General features: G+C 55.3%; 1 protein-coding gene and 1 long non-coding RNA gene across 3 annotated transcripts; one reads left to right on the top strand and one right to left on the bottom strand.

Moving 5' to 3' along the window:
- Positions 1-54: 54 nt before the first annotated feature.
- Positions 55-12,365, top strand: HAND2 (heart and neural crest derivatives expressed 2). 2 transcript variants are annotated; one of them, XM_066387905.1, is made up of 3 exons: positions 55-697; positions 2,012-2,138; positions 12,353-12,365. In XM_066387905.1, the coding sequence occupies exons 1-2, from the start codon at positions 143-145 to the stop codon at positions 2,108-2,110; spliced, it is 654 nt and encodes a 217-aa protein (XP_066244002.1). In that variant the 5' UTR covers positions 55-142; the 3' UTR covers positions 2,111-2,138; positions 12,353-12,365. The 2 variants fall into 2 exon arrangements, with proteins under 2 accessions (XP_066244002.1, XP_066244001.1); XM_066387904.1 differs by lacking the exon at positions 12,353-12,365 and having other exon boundaries at positions 2,012-3,611.
- Positions 8,471-10,755, bottom strand: LOC136407605 (uncharacterized). Its single transcript, XR_010751976.1, has 2 exons — positions 9,892-10,755; positions 8,471-9,395 (listed from the first exon to the last, which is right to left on the bottom strand). It is a non-coding gene; the product is annotated as an uncharacterized lncRNA (long non-coding RNA).
- Positions 12,366-14,775: the final 2,410 nt, after the last annotated feature.

The raw sequence follows: 14,775 nt of genomic DNA, 5'->3' as shown, positions 1-14,775 counted from the left end.
CGGCTGCCGGGCCGGCCCGGGCGCCCGGGGGCTGGGGGGTGGGGGGTGGGGGAGGCCGCCGAGCGCCGAAGCAGGGGCCCGGGCGGAGGGCGCGGCGGGGCTGCGCGCACGCTGGGGCGCGTGGAGGGGCGCGGAGGGCGAGATGAGTCTGGTGGGGGGCTTCCCCCACCACCCGGTGGTGCACCATGAAGGCTATCCGTTCGCCGCCGCCGCCGCCGCCGCTGCCGCCGCCGCCGCCAGCCGCTGCAGCCACGAGGAGAACCCCTACTTCCACGGCTGGCTCATCGGCCACCCCGAGATGTCGCCCCCCGACTACAGCATGGCCCTGTCCTACAGCCCCGAGTATGCCAGCGGCGCCGCGGGCCTGGACCACTCCCATTACGGGGGGGTGCCGCCGGGCGCAGGGCCCCCGGGCCTGGGGGGGCCGCGCCCGGTGAAGCGCCGCGGCACCGCCAACCGAAAGGAGCGGCGCAGGACTCAGAGCATCAACAGCGCCTTCGCGGAGCTGCGCGAGTGCATCCCCAACGTGCCCGCCGACACCAAGCTCTCCAAGATCAAGACGCTGCGCCTGGCCACCAGCTACATCGCCTACCTCATGGACCTGCTGGCCAAGGACGACCAGAACGGGGAGGCGGAGGCCTTCAAGGCGGAGATCAAGAAGACAGATGTGAAAGAAGAGAAGAGGAAGAAGGAGCTGGTTAGTACCAGGGGGCGGCGGGCGGTGGGGAAGCGGGGTTCAGGGGACGGGGGCTCCCCGTCTCTTCCCAAGGGGTCTGAGCAATGGCATCCCGCTTTTTTTGGCTGCGCCCTGAGCCTAGGTTGTTTGCGCCAGGTTGTGGTTGGACTAGTTTCCCGAAGAGGCAGATTAGATCGAGGAGGGTGTCGGCAGGAGGAGGAGGAGGTTACGAGGGGTGCCTCGCGCTGCTGATCTTCCCCGTGTTCTCGCTGCTCCGCCCGGCACTTAGGGCGGACCTCGCAGACTCAGGGTCGCGATGCATCTTCGGATCAGCGCGCTGGCCCGGACGCCTCGTTCCTTGTTCTTTACAATCCTCATTTGGTCTACAATCCGATGCTTTCATATGTTTCAAAAATAAGTCGCCCAAAAATTCTCAATTCCGATTATTTCACTGATTCCATTTCCACCTCTTGAGAACGAGGCTGCCATTGATTCCAAGAGTTTTATGGTTGTTCTTACTGTGCCCAGAAGATGTAAACATAAAATAAGTACTTTTAACTTCAAAATGCAGCTCCGGTTTTTCTTTGGCATGAGGTTAAAATGTAATTTATCAGATGTGAGTACATTACATGGGTATTTCTTGTGCTATTTGAATTGGCTTAAACATTTTGAGACAAATATTTAATATTACTATGATCGTTATTGTTGTTAACAGTAACAAAATTATAACTGAAAATTAGTTTTCTCAAGTTCTTACCAAGTGCCTTTAGGGCGATAGTGTCCAGAGAAGGGCTGTTGCCAAGAAGGGGCCTGGAAAGTAAACCCCTTTGTCGAGTGTTTCTTCATTTGGGGCCTGTGGCGCGTTAGCTGTAGAGATGAGTGGCCTCTAGAACAACCAGGGGTTTCCGAGGCCTTGGAGAGGCAGTGTGAGCGGGCCGAGACCGCCGGCCCACAGGCCCAGCCAGGGCCGGGGAACTGCTCCCCATCTTCCTGAGAGCACGGATCTGGGATTACGATTGAAAACAGAGGAACTATATTTACCGCCGACCCCCGCTAAAGACCCCCAGCTCCTCCATAAACGACTTGAAAACGGGTGGTTGTTTATAAACTCGCGGATCCGGTAGCGTTACAGGCGCCCGGAGGCCTGGCGGTAGCGAGGGCAGCGCCAGTCTCCGTAGGTCTCCGCAGGGGCTGGGACTTGAAACCACCCGTCCCCAGCCCCTTCCTCCCCGTCTCAGCCTCCTCGAGCCCGGGGGGCGCGGGGGTGCGTGGAACCAGGTCTCCTCTCTGAACTTTTCTCTCCACTTTTCTTCCCCTCGCCTCCCCCCTGCCCAGAACGAAATCTTGAAAAGCACAGTGAGCAGCAACGACAAGAAAAGCAAAGGCCGGACGGGCTGGCCGCAGCACGTCTGGGCCCTGGAGCTCAAGCAGTGAGGAGGCGGAGCCGGGCGCGGCGAGCGGGGCCCGGAGCCGCGCGCCGACCAGGACTGCGGCGAGCTCTCCGCGCTCCACTCCGAGGACTACTTGCGTTTGGAATCATCCGGTTTATTTATGTGCAATTTGCCTCCCCTCTCTTTGCCCCCCTTTGAGGCATCCGCTCCCCACCTCCCCCTCCAAAAAAGAGTGGATATTTGAAGAAAAGCATTCCATATTTTAATATGAAGAGGACACTCCCGCGTGGTAAGGGATCCCGTCGTCTCGTAGATTCTCTGTGTCTGAATGTCTCCTCCTGGCTGTGTAGACACCAGCGTGGCCTCCTTCCCACCTACCCAACCCCTTCCAGATAAAAGACAGCGGAAATTAGTGTGTATATGAAGTGTATCTTTAATACTTGGCCTTTGGATATAAATATTCCTGGGGATTATAAAGCTTTATTTCAAAGCAGAAAACGGGGCCGCTAACATTTCCGTTGAGGTCGGTACCTAGTGCTGTCGTTTCATCTGTGGTTGTTCCCTATTGGAAGATGTTTCCAACAGCTACTTGTTCTGTGCACTTCCGTCCTCTAAAACTAAGTGGAATTTAATTAATATTGAAGGTGTAAACGTTGTAAGTATTCAATAAACCACTGTGTTTTTTTTTTACAAAGAAACCCCAATCTTTTAATAGTTGATACCTCAAAGGAGTTTTGAAAACAAAACTGTTATATTTGTTTTCATATTTAAAAGATTCAGAAGTAAACTAAATTATGATTGCCTCTAACTTTATTTGAAAGAGTCAGTGGTTTCAACCAATCATTAACGTGAGCACCGGGCCTCCCAGGGCATAGAGGTTCCTTAGAGAGAAGGGTCCTCGATGACAATCCTAACTGCGTCTGGGCCCTCTCCTCCCCCAGACCCCGGGAGAACGCGGGGCGGGCTGAGGAAGGGCCTCAAGTCCCTTCAGAGGGTGTAAAGGTGTCCTGGTTTCCCTGAACTTAATTAACCAGGAGCTATTGTCTGGAAAGTGCATTTTCCGTGGAGGAGGTTTGAGGAGGATCGTAGGCGCAGAGCCTTTTATTCAAAATGTAGGATTTCCATCTAAGAAAGAAAAAAATGGGAAAGGGAGAAAGAGGTTTTGCGTGGTCTCCGTGGGGGGGGGGGGATTCTCATTTGAGCAGGACGAGGGTTGGGGGCAGTTGTGGGGAGGGCCTTCAAAACAAATTTATGATTAGGTAACAAGGAACTTAGGTAACGTCAACTAAGAAACCTCGAACACGGCCAAGGATTCCAAAGGGGGGTGGATGGCGGGGGCTGGATTTACAAGGAGCTGCAGGGAGCTCAGCATTAACTGTGCGGTGTCTGAAGTCTTCCCGGCCGCGGGCCAGCCGAGCAAGCAGGTCCTTTCCCGGCTGCCAGCCTCCGAGGGCTTCTCCCGCCCGGGGTCTGTGTCCCCGAGCCCCGGCCTGGCCCGGGAGGACGTCCCCGAGGCCTCCTCTGCCCGTGCGCTCGGCCGGAGGCTGCGTCTCGGCTCCGGGAACCCGGGAGACCGCTGCGCCGTGAAGGCCTCGGCGGACCCGGGAGGGGGAGGGGAGGGACGCGGGGGTGAGGGGAGGGAGGGAAGAAAGGTGAAACGTATTAAAAAGCGGTTTGTTTCATGAAACGCCACGTATATAAATCTGGAGTTGGGGAGGCTTGCCAGGGGCTTTCCACTTTGGAGCCCACCCTCAGGGTGATGCTCACACCTCGGCTGCGGGCACAGACCTTGCCCGACACCCAGCGGTTCCCACGCCCGGTGGGCGCCCACCCGAGAGCCCGCGGCCGCGGGCGAGTCTGCGAGTGCGGGGGGGGGGGGCAGCCAGTGGCTCTGAGGGTCCCTCCCGCGGGCAGCTGACAACGCGAGGGCGAGGGGTTACAACAACTCGGCCAAAGCGATCTGAACTTTCTCCCCTCGGGTCAGCCGGCGCTGGGCCGGCGCGGTGGGCGCGGGGCTGTGTTTACAGACACTTGCCTTTGTTTATAGCAGGGGGGCGGGGAGGCGCGCCCTGATTTTCTGTTCCTCTCGGGATCCCTGTCCGTTTGACCGAGTGGTTCCCTCCCTCTCCTGCCTCCTGCCGCCTTTCGCGTCTTTACTTTAATCCGTTCAGGGAAAAGACGCCAACAAGATCCTGGGGGTCGATGGAAAACGTCTACCGAAGTAGAGGAGTGAATGGCAGAGAGGCGGCGAGGTTTTCAGAGCAGGAGCCGGAGAAGAGACGTCTGCGTCCTGCACGCGTGCCTGCGCCCGTCTTGGAGAGCTGGGCTGCTTCGCGTCTGGGCCTCAACGCCTTCCTGCTGGTCTAACACTTTCTCTGGTCTATTAAACCCCAGAAGAGGGAAACCGGAAGACCCTGGCAGCACCGTCGCGACCCTGGCAGCACCGTCGCGACCCTGGCAGCACCGTCGTCCCGGGCTCTGCACAGGCTGTGACCCGCTCTCCAGACACCAGCCCCCTTTGTCCGGCCCAGGCCGGCACTGCCGCCTCCTCTCCTCTCCCGCGGCCGCGGCTTCCTGGGCCCAGCAGCCCAGACCCACCTCAACCACGGCGACAGTCCTCCCACCGGGAACCCAGAGCCAGACACTCAGCAGAACCGACAACCCGGGGGCCCGAACCTCGTGACCCGACTACACCCCGACCCGCCGACACTCCGCCGGCAGGACGCCCAGATTGTCCTCACTCCGCCTCCCCGCCCCACGTCGTTCAGTCCCCGGAAAGGGAGCGGTGTGCTGGACGGGCGTTTCTTGTGTGTTTCCACGCTTTTCTCCTCTACACATTTCTCTCCTTTTTAAACTCCCTTTCTTTTTCTTTAAAAAAAAAAAAAAAGTTTTTAAGCCCCTGCCTTGCGGGACGGCTAAAAGGTCTCTGTTTTAATTGCTCGGATAATGTGGTTGCTGCCATTTTGTTAAAAGCAATCACTCCTGCAGCGAAATCACAAGCTCTCTAGACAGGCCGGAGCCGACAAAAATGCAGGATTTGACGTTAAAAGCTAAATGGGAAGCTGGGGCGGCGGAAGGTAAATTGATGGTAGATCTGGCTGTCAGGGTTCGGCCCCAGACCGCCGCGCAGGCCGAGCGCCTGATAACCTTGAAGCACCAGCGGGGCGAGGGTTCAGCTGCTGTGTGTGTGTGCGTGTGCGTGTGCGTGTGCGTGCGTGTGTGTGTGTGTGTGCGTGTGTGTCTGTGTGTGTGTCTGTGTGTGTGCGTGTGTGTGTGCGCGTGTGCGTGTGTGTCTGTGTGTCTGTGTGTGTCTGAGTGTGTGTGTGTGTCTGTGTGTGTGCGTGTGTGTGTGTGTGTGTGTGTGTGTGTGTGTGAAAATAATTCGGAAAACTCAACAGAGTGGGCCCTAAGCACACCCCTGCGCCCAGTCCCGGACACTGATGGCAGGTTTAAGAGTTTTTTCATGTCAAGACGCTCAGAAGATGACAGTAAGATCACCTGGAGTTCTTCTCGCCTTCTAAATTGGGGAGGAGGGGATTCTCTGGGATCTCGATGGGAAGTTCCCGCCTCCCAGGGGAATAGTCAGTAGTTTGTGGAGTAGTCAATAGGTCGGGCACCTAAGAAGGGTGGGCCTCCCGAGTCTAGGCTGCCCTCCTCAGGTGCGGCAGGGCCAGGCAGCCCGGTCGTCTCCACAAGAAGAGGTGCAGGAGTGGCCCTGGTAGCCTCCCAGGCCTTAGAAATTAAATATGTGAGACGTGGGGTGGGGGTGGCTTGATTCCCCTCCCCCAATCTCTGTCTCTGTTGCTACCCCCAGGGGTTGCCAAGATCACAGAGCTGGTACTTCACCTAGTTGTTAAGGTAGCAGGACACGTGATTTACACGAGCTCGCACTCCCAGTGAGTAAGTGTGTGCACGTGTATTTTGCAGGAAGGGGTGCTGAGGGTAAGAGTGAGTTCAAGTGCAAAGCCACGGAGATCAGGAAGAAGGCCTGCTACTTGAGAGGGCTTGAGGTGTGTGTGCCGGGAACAGTAAACTGGGCAAAGGCTACCACGTTAGCCCGGACTGCACTGCACTGCTCTGCGGGTCTGCAAAGCGCGGGAAACTTCTCAGTGACTGGTGTGGCTTTAAGGAAACGCTCTAACGCCACGCACGTGGCTGGCGATTTTCTCTTCCACGGTTGCTGTGAGTTCTCCCTGCCCACCAGCTCCACCCACGTGCCTGGATTTGGAAAAGGGACTAGTGGTAGAAGCCAAGAGGAAATGATCGGTGGCGTGTACCCTAGAGGGCTGAATCTGGGCACTGCGTCCTTTCTGGATCCTTTGGCCTGAGGAAACCCATTCCCTCCCCGGACCCAAGTCTCGCGGTCCAGATCCCAGCGCGAGGAAGGGGACCACCGAGTCGTCCCTACTCGCAGGACTTCTGGCCTGGCGGACGGAGCCCACGGAGCCCTCGGAGAGGAAGACCCTGGAGCCACCCGCAAGCTGGGGCCCAGGACCACGGCTCGAGTTCAGCCTTCCTGTAGGGTTAGGTCTACTGGGGGAGATGGGGACAAACAACAGTTTATAAAGGGGAGCGGGCAGGGAAAACTCCAGGAGAGAAACCGTATTCCAAATTTCCGGGCCAGACAGCTCGGAGCGCTCGGCTGGACCATCAGCCACCGCACAACGCGCGCTCCTCTCCCAGCGGCGGCTGCCGGGGCCTAACTGACCAGCAACAGCCCAGCGGCCGCGGCACGGCGAGCTCACGGGAGTTAAGTGCACCGCGTGTCTGACTCACACGCGCACAGAAGTTACACTTCTCTCGCTCCAGCCTGGCCAAGTCGGTTCCCTTCGAGGGGCGCGCCCCTCCCTCCCCTAAACACGACCCCCCCCCCCCAACACACACACACACACACACACTCTCAAATTCTCCCGGCATTCGGGCCTCTTTGATGATCAGATGGTAGAGCCCTGATTACAAATTTATTCCCGGCCGCCCCGTCCGTCTTTATCTCCGCTATTAGGGACATCTGGCAGTGATTAGCGCCGCGCCCGGCCGCGCTGCCTATCTCGCCGCGCGGGGCCCAGGGCCTCGCTGACGTCAGGGCAGACGGCTCGGAGCCACCCGGCCGAGCTGGGCGTAATCGGCGGCCGCGCGGCCAAGTCTTCCCGGGCCAGGCCGGCAGCTGCATCTCGCCGCTCGCCTGCGCACAGGGACTTCCTAAATGTGTGTTTTCAGCCCAGAAGACGTTTTTATTTTCTTTGTCTAAGGTGAGGCGGAGCCGGCTAGCTCTTCTACTGTCCCTCTCCACACTTGGAGTTCCCCAACTCTCTGGTCTGATGCATTCCGCCTGGAAAGCCTCCCACATCCGGTCCCGACCCGCGGACGCTCGTCCGCTCTCCGCGCGCCCGGTGCTGCTCTCCTACACTGACAGCTGCGGCCATGGCTGCGGTGCCCGTGCGGCCGGCGCGGGGACAGGGACAGGGACGGCTCCTCCGGAGATCCCGGCTGTTCCTGGGGCTGCCCTCCCTGCACTGGCGCCCGCTCGGCCCCTACATCCCGTGGGGCCAAAATAGTGGGGGGTTCTGGCTACTAGGGTGGAGGGCTGATTACAGAACGGGGTTCTCCAAGCCCTGGTCTTTGCACCTGCTATTAACACCTGAAGGATCTAAGAAGCAGAGGCGCTGGACCCTCTGCTGAATCTCCACCTCTTCCCCTTCCAGAGGTGTCCTTGGCGCAAATACTGACACCTCACAAGGGCAAGGGTGACTGGTGGCAGTTTTGCCCCTACTATGTCTCAAAGCCCAGCGCGGCGACTAGATACATTTGTATGACTCCTGGACGGGAGGATGACACCCCAGATCTCCGACGCTGGCACCCTGGAGCACTGTCCTGGTCGCTGGGATGAATCCAACTCCAGAAGCCTTATGTTGGAACTTCCCACATCTAGTTAGTATCCGAAATCCCCAAAGACCTTGAAAAAATAATAAAGTCAGTCTTTATTTTACTCGCACCTTCACCAGAAAGTCTGATGCAGCAGGTCAGGGAGGAGACCCAAAGTCTGCAGTTTTCAAAAGCTCCGCCAGAACTCTTGGGAGCCACAGCCTGAGACTATCCACACCCCACTGCAACCGGTTCTCACCTTGGCTTTCTCTCAACGCCCAGTGTGAACGCTGAACAGCTTTGGGTGGCTTTATCAAGGATGGGATAGAGAGAGGGCAAGGCCTGTATGACTTCAAGTCTACAGAGAGAGAACTGGCCATATGGATCAGTCCTATATCTCAACTCAATTGGCAGTGCAAGGACTCAAAGCAAATTTAGAAGACACTATTCGTTTGCACAAAGGCAGCAAAGACTAAGCTCAGTGTCAGCGGCTACAGTGAATTTTGCTAGAAAGAAAAGACACCGTAACCCATTATTTGCGTGCAGTAACAAGAAGATCTATTTGGGAGGCCAAGGTTATCAAAAATAAACAGGAAATCCAGTTGAGAAAACTCCCCAAATGTTCACCCTCCTCAATTCTTCAAGGCACTCAGTGCACCAAGCTCCAGTGTCTTCATGTAATCTGGAACGGAAGAGAATCATTTCCTCCCAAGTCAGTGAGAACGTCACATTTGAGAGAGCTGGGTTCCCCCTTCCACCCACCCCTATCTCCAGCAGAAGGTGAAGGAAATACTGAACTGAGGGGAGTCTCTGAGGGCTAGGGATAGAGTGAGGCTTGTAGACAGCTGAATCCTTACTGATTGGAGGAGGAGAAACCTATCTGTGTTTCTAGAGGGGGGAAGGGTAGGCAATGGCTACACAAAGGATTTTCCCACAGTGCTGGCAAGTGGCTTCTCCAGGATCTTCTTTAATATTGTAGCCCGCTCAAATGGGCAGTTTTCGGAATCATTCAGACCACTCAAAAACAAACAAAGCGAACAACAAAAAGCCCACATTGCTTTTGCCCCTAATAATGTCTTGTGGGGAACATAAATTCACTTCTACTTGAATTAGATGGGATGAGTTAACATGGGTCTCAGGCCCAGAGAATCCCATTTTATATTTCCAAGCAAAGGAAACAGGCTTGCAGGCAGCTATACCATTAATATAAAGGCTCACCAGCCCCCCTTTTACCTAACAACCCAGCTTTCTCAAATGGTATATTTAATACACAATTAACTATGAACCAACTAGAACCATCCTGACGCTTCCCTGTGGCCAGATGGAGTGTTTCCAAAGAACTCTGTTGCAGCACCAAGTCATCTTTCAATCCGCTGGTGAACAGGAACTAAAGAGATAGGGAGACCTGAAGACTCTTTTGTAAGCGGTAGGGGTCATTTGCTGCTGCTTGTCTGCTGCTCCACCAGCTGAAAGGATTTAGAACAAACAGTGAACTTAGGGGCAGAGGAAAATTTGAACCATCATCAAGTACATTGCGGAGAAGATGCCAAAAAAAAGACATCATTCTAAATTGAGATGGCAGTAAAGACCCCTGGGTGAAAAGATGGACGCCAGTGGCCCCTGAGGCCAGGGCATGGTTGCCTTTATTTAACACGGGTTGTTGTTGCCATGGGTTGACATTTTTGTCTTTAGGATCAGGCAAAAACGCGAGGGGGCGGGCATGTATTTGTTGCTCTTTAGTTTTAAACAAGAAAATGCAACCTAAGTCTGTAACTAGAACTTGGCGCTGAAGAAAAGCTGGTGAGGTTTTAATGGGAAAGTGGCCGCCAGGCCGCCTGACCATAGCCTTCGCTTTGCAAATCTGGTTTTTATATTCTCAGTCAGTAATCACCCAAAGCCATAACTGTCTCTGAAATTATTCATTAAAGTCATTTTCAGGGATTCTCACAGGATGACTCTTACGTTTATGATCTTCTGAGAGCAATGACATCAGCCTCAGTCTCTTTTCCGCTTTTAATTAATGTGCTGGGAAGACGACAGGGGCCGCGGCTGTGTCCGTGGGGAGGGGGCGGGCCGGGGCTGGAATTCGCAGGCGCGTTCCACTGAGCTCGGCGCGCAGACATCCTTTGATTAAGGAGGGTATTTCAGGGAGTGCAGGCTGTGCAGAAGATCGCGGCTGTGCCCTGTGGTGCTGTCAGCAGTGACAGATCCCAGATGGGGCCGCTACTGTATGGCAGATTGAGTTTCTCAGCAGAAAACTCACCCTCCCTCCTAAACGTCTTCAAAAACCTTCTCCAGATACTCCAGGTCGCTTCGTGTGAAATTGAAAAGGTCCAACCCCAAAGTTGGTTTTGCGTGCGTGTGTGTATGTTAGTTTTTTCCCCCCTTCCTCTTCTTTTTTCCTCTGCACTTCCTCCTCCTCTGAGCATCTCCGACCCGCAGGGCTCCCCGGCTGCTGAAAGAGCAGACCTGGCGGGCCTGGCGGTTCCTGCTCACCGGCCAACGCGCCCCGCCGTCGGCACTGCACCGAGGGCCCGCGGACAATCCGGTGGGTAGGGGTGCGGCGTCCGGGGCGTGGGGCACCTCGGAGCTCCCAGGAAGCTGGGGTGGCCCGCAAGGCCGAACCCTTCTGAAAGGAGAGCTGGTGCGGTGGTGCCGCTGCGGCGTGGGTGCGGGGAGGATTCGATCCAAGGCAGAAGCTGAGTGTACCGGGCCTGGCTCCCGTTTCTCTTCCTTGTTCCGCCAGCTGGGGCAACTTCGGGGGGCTGCGCCGAGCCCCAGCGGTGGGGTGGGGGCTGTCTGTGGGGTCGCTGCGGCCACAGGAGCCCCGCCAGACCCGGGACGGCAGTGGGGGTGGGGTGGGGGGGGGCGGAGGCTCTGGCTGCGGCCCAGGCAGGGAGGAGCAGCGGGGCATCTCCAAGGTGAGAACCCGGCTTTCTGCACAATAAACATTGGCCAGTTTGGGTCCCAAATTTCACATTCCTGGGCGTACACCGGGTTGGAAACTCCTTTGCAGAAACTCTTATACTTATTTTAAACCTTTATTTTAAAAAATAAAGAAGTGTCCTGTGTCCCTGCCCCCTCAGAGGCCGCGAAGACTCCTTCCCCCCTCCTTCCCTCCCGAGGTGCCCAGGCCGGCTCCGGGGAGCAGCAGGGCCGGGAGGGCGCGGGCGGAAGACGGGAAGGAGGGTGCACGGCGCCCCGGCTCTGCCCGGACTGATAGACCCCACCCATCCCTACCCCCGCGGTCCTCTCAACCGTGGAACTTAGCGTGTTCCCACGGGCTGGGGGCGGGGGCGAAAGAGAATACATTTTGTTTTGTTTTAACGTAAAGATAAGCAATTTTTTCTTCCAACAATCCGTGCAGCCGCCTCTCGCTACTTCCACCACCCCCAACCCCCGCAAGGCAGGGCAGCTGGAGAGCCTCCTTTCGGCTACAGTGAAGGCTCTAGGGACCCGAAAGAGAAGCCACAATGCCTCAGCTGTGAGGCTCAAGGTCCAGGAGGCCCTAGCCGCCTCCCCCGGCCCGGCCCGGCCCGGCCCACTCCGCACTGGACGGGGTCGCCTCCTGCTCCACCTCGTGGGCCGGCCGGCTATCTGGTCCCTTCCTTGGAGACAAGGGCCAGAGACCAGACTGAACTGGACGCCCACGCTGCAGCCGCCGGGCGAGTTTCTCCCTGTCTTTGTGTCCTGACCCCGCGTCCTTTGTGCCCAGGCCGGCTACTCTTAGAGAAGCCTTGTGGTCCCATCTCTGGTCAAATCAGATCCCACACTTTTGACGCTTTCCCTTTTGCCCTCTCCGTGGAGTCTCAGTTTTATAAAGAAAAGAGGTGGGACCACTAGATCCTATTTTATGTCGACAATAATCCGGCCACGCCAGTATCTTCCCCTTGTCTGTATAATGGTCTTTCTATATGGATGTGTGTAGTTCCTTGCAGGCCTAGAACACAAGCTGATTAGGAACAAATCTGTGTGCCCCTTATGACAGCCCTCTCCGGGAAAAAAAAACAAAAACAAAAAACCTAGCTATTATTTCCCCGACAATTTTCCCCTAGGTTTAGGTTATAAGGTAAAACCACAAAACTATACAAAAGCAAAACACATACTGAATTTCAAAACTCCCGCTCGCCCCCTCTAAAAGGCAGCTTTTATTTTTCACGGCCCAATCTGGATGAAAGTGGCTTATTTTGATTTTTTTTCCCCTTGTACCCACATGCCTTGTAAAAGATTCCTGTGCACGGGCTCGACCCCCTCTGATGACCGCAGGGCCTTGCTTCCAGACTGCAGTCCCCGCCACTTGGTTTTTAAGTCCTTGCCTGGAGCCGAGATGTAATTGTGACCCCGCCCGAGTGCGAGCCTCCCGGGGGGACGTTTGGTCGGGCCTGGGTTGGGGCCGGGACCTCCCAAGTGGCGGACCCGGGAGCCGGGAGCCGCGCGGGCCTCTCGCTCCCCACTCCTCCCTCTCTCCCTCCTCTCCGGACTTGGGGCGTTTTCTCCCCTGTCCTCCAGCTGCCCCGCGCCACGGCGCACAGCTTTTCCCTTTCCTTCCCACTATTTTGGTTTCTCTGCCGTTTTCCTCTCTAGCACCTTTATTTTTCTTTTTTAACCGCTCCCTCCGTCGCCTTCCCGTTGAAATCGCTGGCCACAGAGAAGCAGAGTGAGGCTGTGTAGGAGTCAGGAGAAACGAACCAGGAGCCCCGGCCCCTCGGCGCCGCGGCGGAGGCGCAGGCCAGCGCGCTTCTGCGTAACGTCAGCGCGCGGGGTAATTTACCTTCCCCCGGCGTCTGTCAATATGACTAATTTCCACAGGGGTCAAAAAGCCTTTCTCCGGCAGTCCATCTTGGAGCGCTCTCTTACACAGCAGACCGGGTTAGTTGTTTTGTTTCCAAAAGCCCTGGAAATAAATACTCCTGGGGGCGTCCCTGCCTGGGCAGCCGGAGAGGAGCAGAGGAATATACACGGTGTCAATTAAAGGCAGTTTTCCTTGAACTACGAACTGTGATTGGGTTTAAACGACAGCGACCTGCTTGCCTTTTAGCTCACGTTACCTAATTCGTCCTTGATACCAATGCTTTCTGTAGAAACAGGAAATCCAAAGAGAGGGAAATAATTATTGCTCCAGTTTTGCTCTGTCGCGTGGAGATCCCTATTGAAATATTTTCTCCGCATTTCAGGGTGTGATTTAAACATAGAGTATGCGCACGTGTCTTGTTAATCTGGCCTAGACAGACGATATATCATCCGGGTGGTGTTTTACAGTAATTTCAAAACTGCTACCGGCTTCTAAGTGTGAAATCAGTGCTGTGGATTTAAACAATCTCCGGGACTCGTTTCAGGCGGCTAATTGATGCTGGTTGCATAACTCCGACTCACTTTGAAAAATGTGCTAAAAGAAACTAACGGTGACCAGCGGTGACAGGGCGATTCTCTGTCTTCTGCGTGGAACGGGGCGCCTCTCAGGGAACCAGGTCGCACTGGTTGGGTGTTGGGGGGTAAACTCTAGTCCGGGAATCGAGGTCCAGCGGGAAAGGGCACCAGGCAACCCATTTTCCTCCTACTGAGGCCCAGGCACTGAGGCCCCAACTAATAACCTTCCGAGTTCAAGTTTTAGCAAGCTCTCTTGAGAAAAACAGGTTTCTCCTACCCTACTCCCCTTCTTCTTGTGGCCTTAAGGCAAGTAAATGCTTGGACTCTGGGCAGTTAGGAGCTTCAGGGCAACCCACAGGGAATGCAGGACCGAAGAAAGCGAGCCTCGAGGAGCGCGGCCTCATCTCGCGGGTCCCTGACCTCTCCCCGCGGGCGTGGGGGGCACAGACCTAGAAACCTGGTACCCGTGCCCCTCCTACCTAACGCTCCCCTCGCCCCAAATCGGGAGTGCGCGCGCGCGCACATACACACCCCGCACACACCTCTCTTTTCCTCTCTCTCATCTGTTGGTGCATTTATGACCTAATGAAAATATATCCTTTAGGGAAAAGACTGTCTATAAAATGTGAAATATGAAGAACCCGTTTGGATGTTCCCACTGCAGGCCAGGCCTGATCTTGAAGTTTTTTAGCACAAACACCTTGACCCCTTTTGTTACTTCCACAATCACTCTGTTATTTTTCCTAAAGGATGACAATTGTTTCTAAGTGACCTCCGCTCGTTTCCTGTGGAAGGAGAAATGATCACCAGCCTAAAGATGTATCTTTATTTGGGGGAAGGCATAGCTTGGGGGAAAAAATTACTTTCTTATTTACTTATTCATTTTAGAGAAGCCGGGGGAGAGAGGAAGAGAGAGAGAGGGAGACAGACAGACAGACAGACAGAGAGAGAGAACGGGGGAGGAGCTGGAAGCATCAACTCTCATATGTGCCTTGACCAGGCAAGCCCAGGGTTTCGAACTGAGGACCTCAGCGTTTCAGGTCGACGCTTTATCTAATGTGCCACCACAGGTCAGGCCATAATTTTACTCTCTATCTCTCCTCATTTTTGGAAAATCCTGGCACCATATGTTCGGACTTCGGCAAACATCTGGGGAAACCAGGGGCTTTTCAACTCCTTTCCTTTTCCTTCCTTCCCAACTGTTTTTCCAAATCCATTTTTTAAAATCTCACAAACATTGGCCTGTTTTTTCTCCTGGTCCTTCTTCTGAAATCTCTCCCAGTTTCCAATACAACTGAGTACCTCCTTGGAAGTCTCATAGTTAACCACCTGCTTTCATGGGTAAAGACGATCTGATCTTTTTTCTGGGGAGGACTTGTTTATTACCCCAACTGGGTAGACAGAGATGATTTCCCATGTGGTTTTCTATGCACCACACCTTTAAACAAGAGGTTGTAAAGGTTCCTTTCGTTTTGCAGT

Source organism: Saccopteryx leptura, chromosome 1, assembly GCF_036850995.1.
Source record: "Saccopteryx leptura isolate mSacLep1 chromosome 1, mSacLep1_pri_phased_curated, whole genome shotgun sequence".
Taxonomy (NCBI): Eukaryota; Metazoa; Chordata; class Mammalia; order Chiroptera; family Emballonuridae; genus Saccopteryx; species Saccopteryx leptura.
Note: the sequence above shows the minus strand (reverse complement) of the source record. Positions and strands in the feature narration are given on the sequence as shown.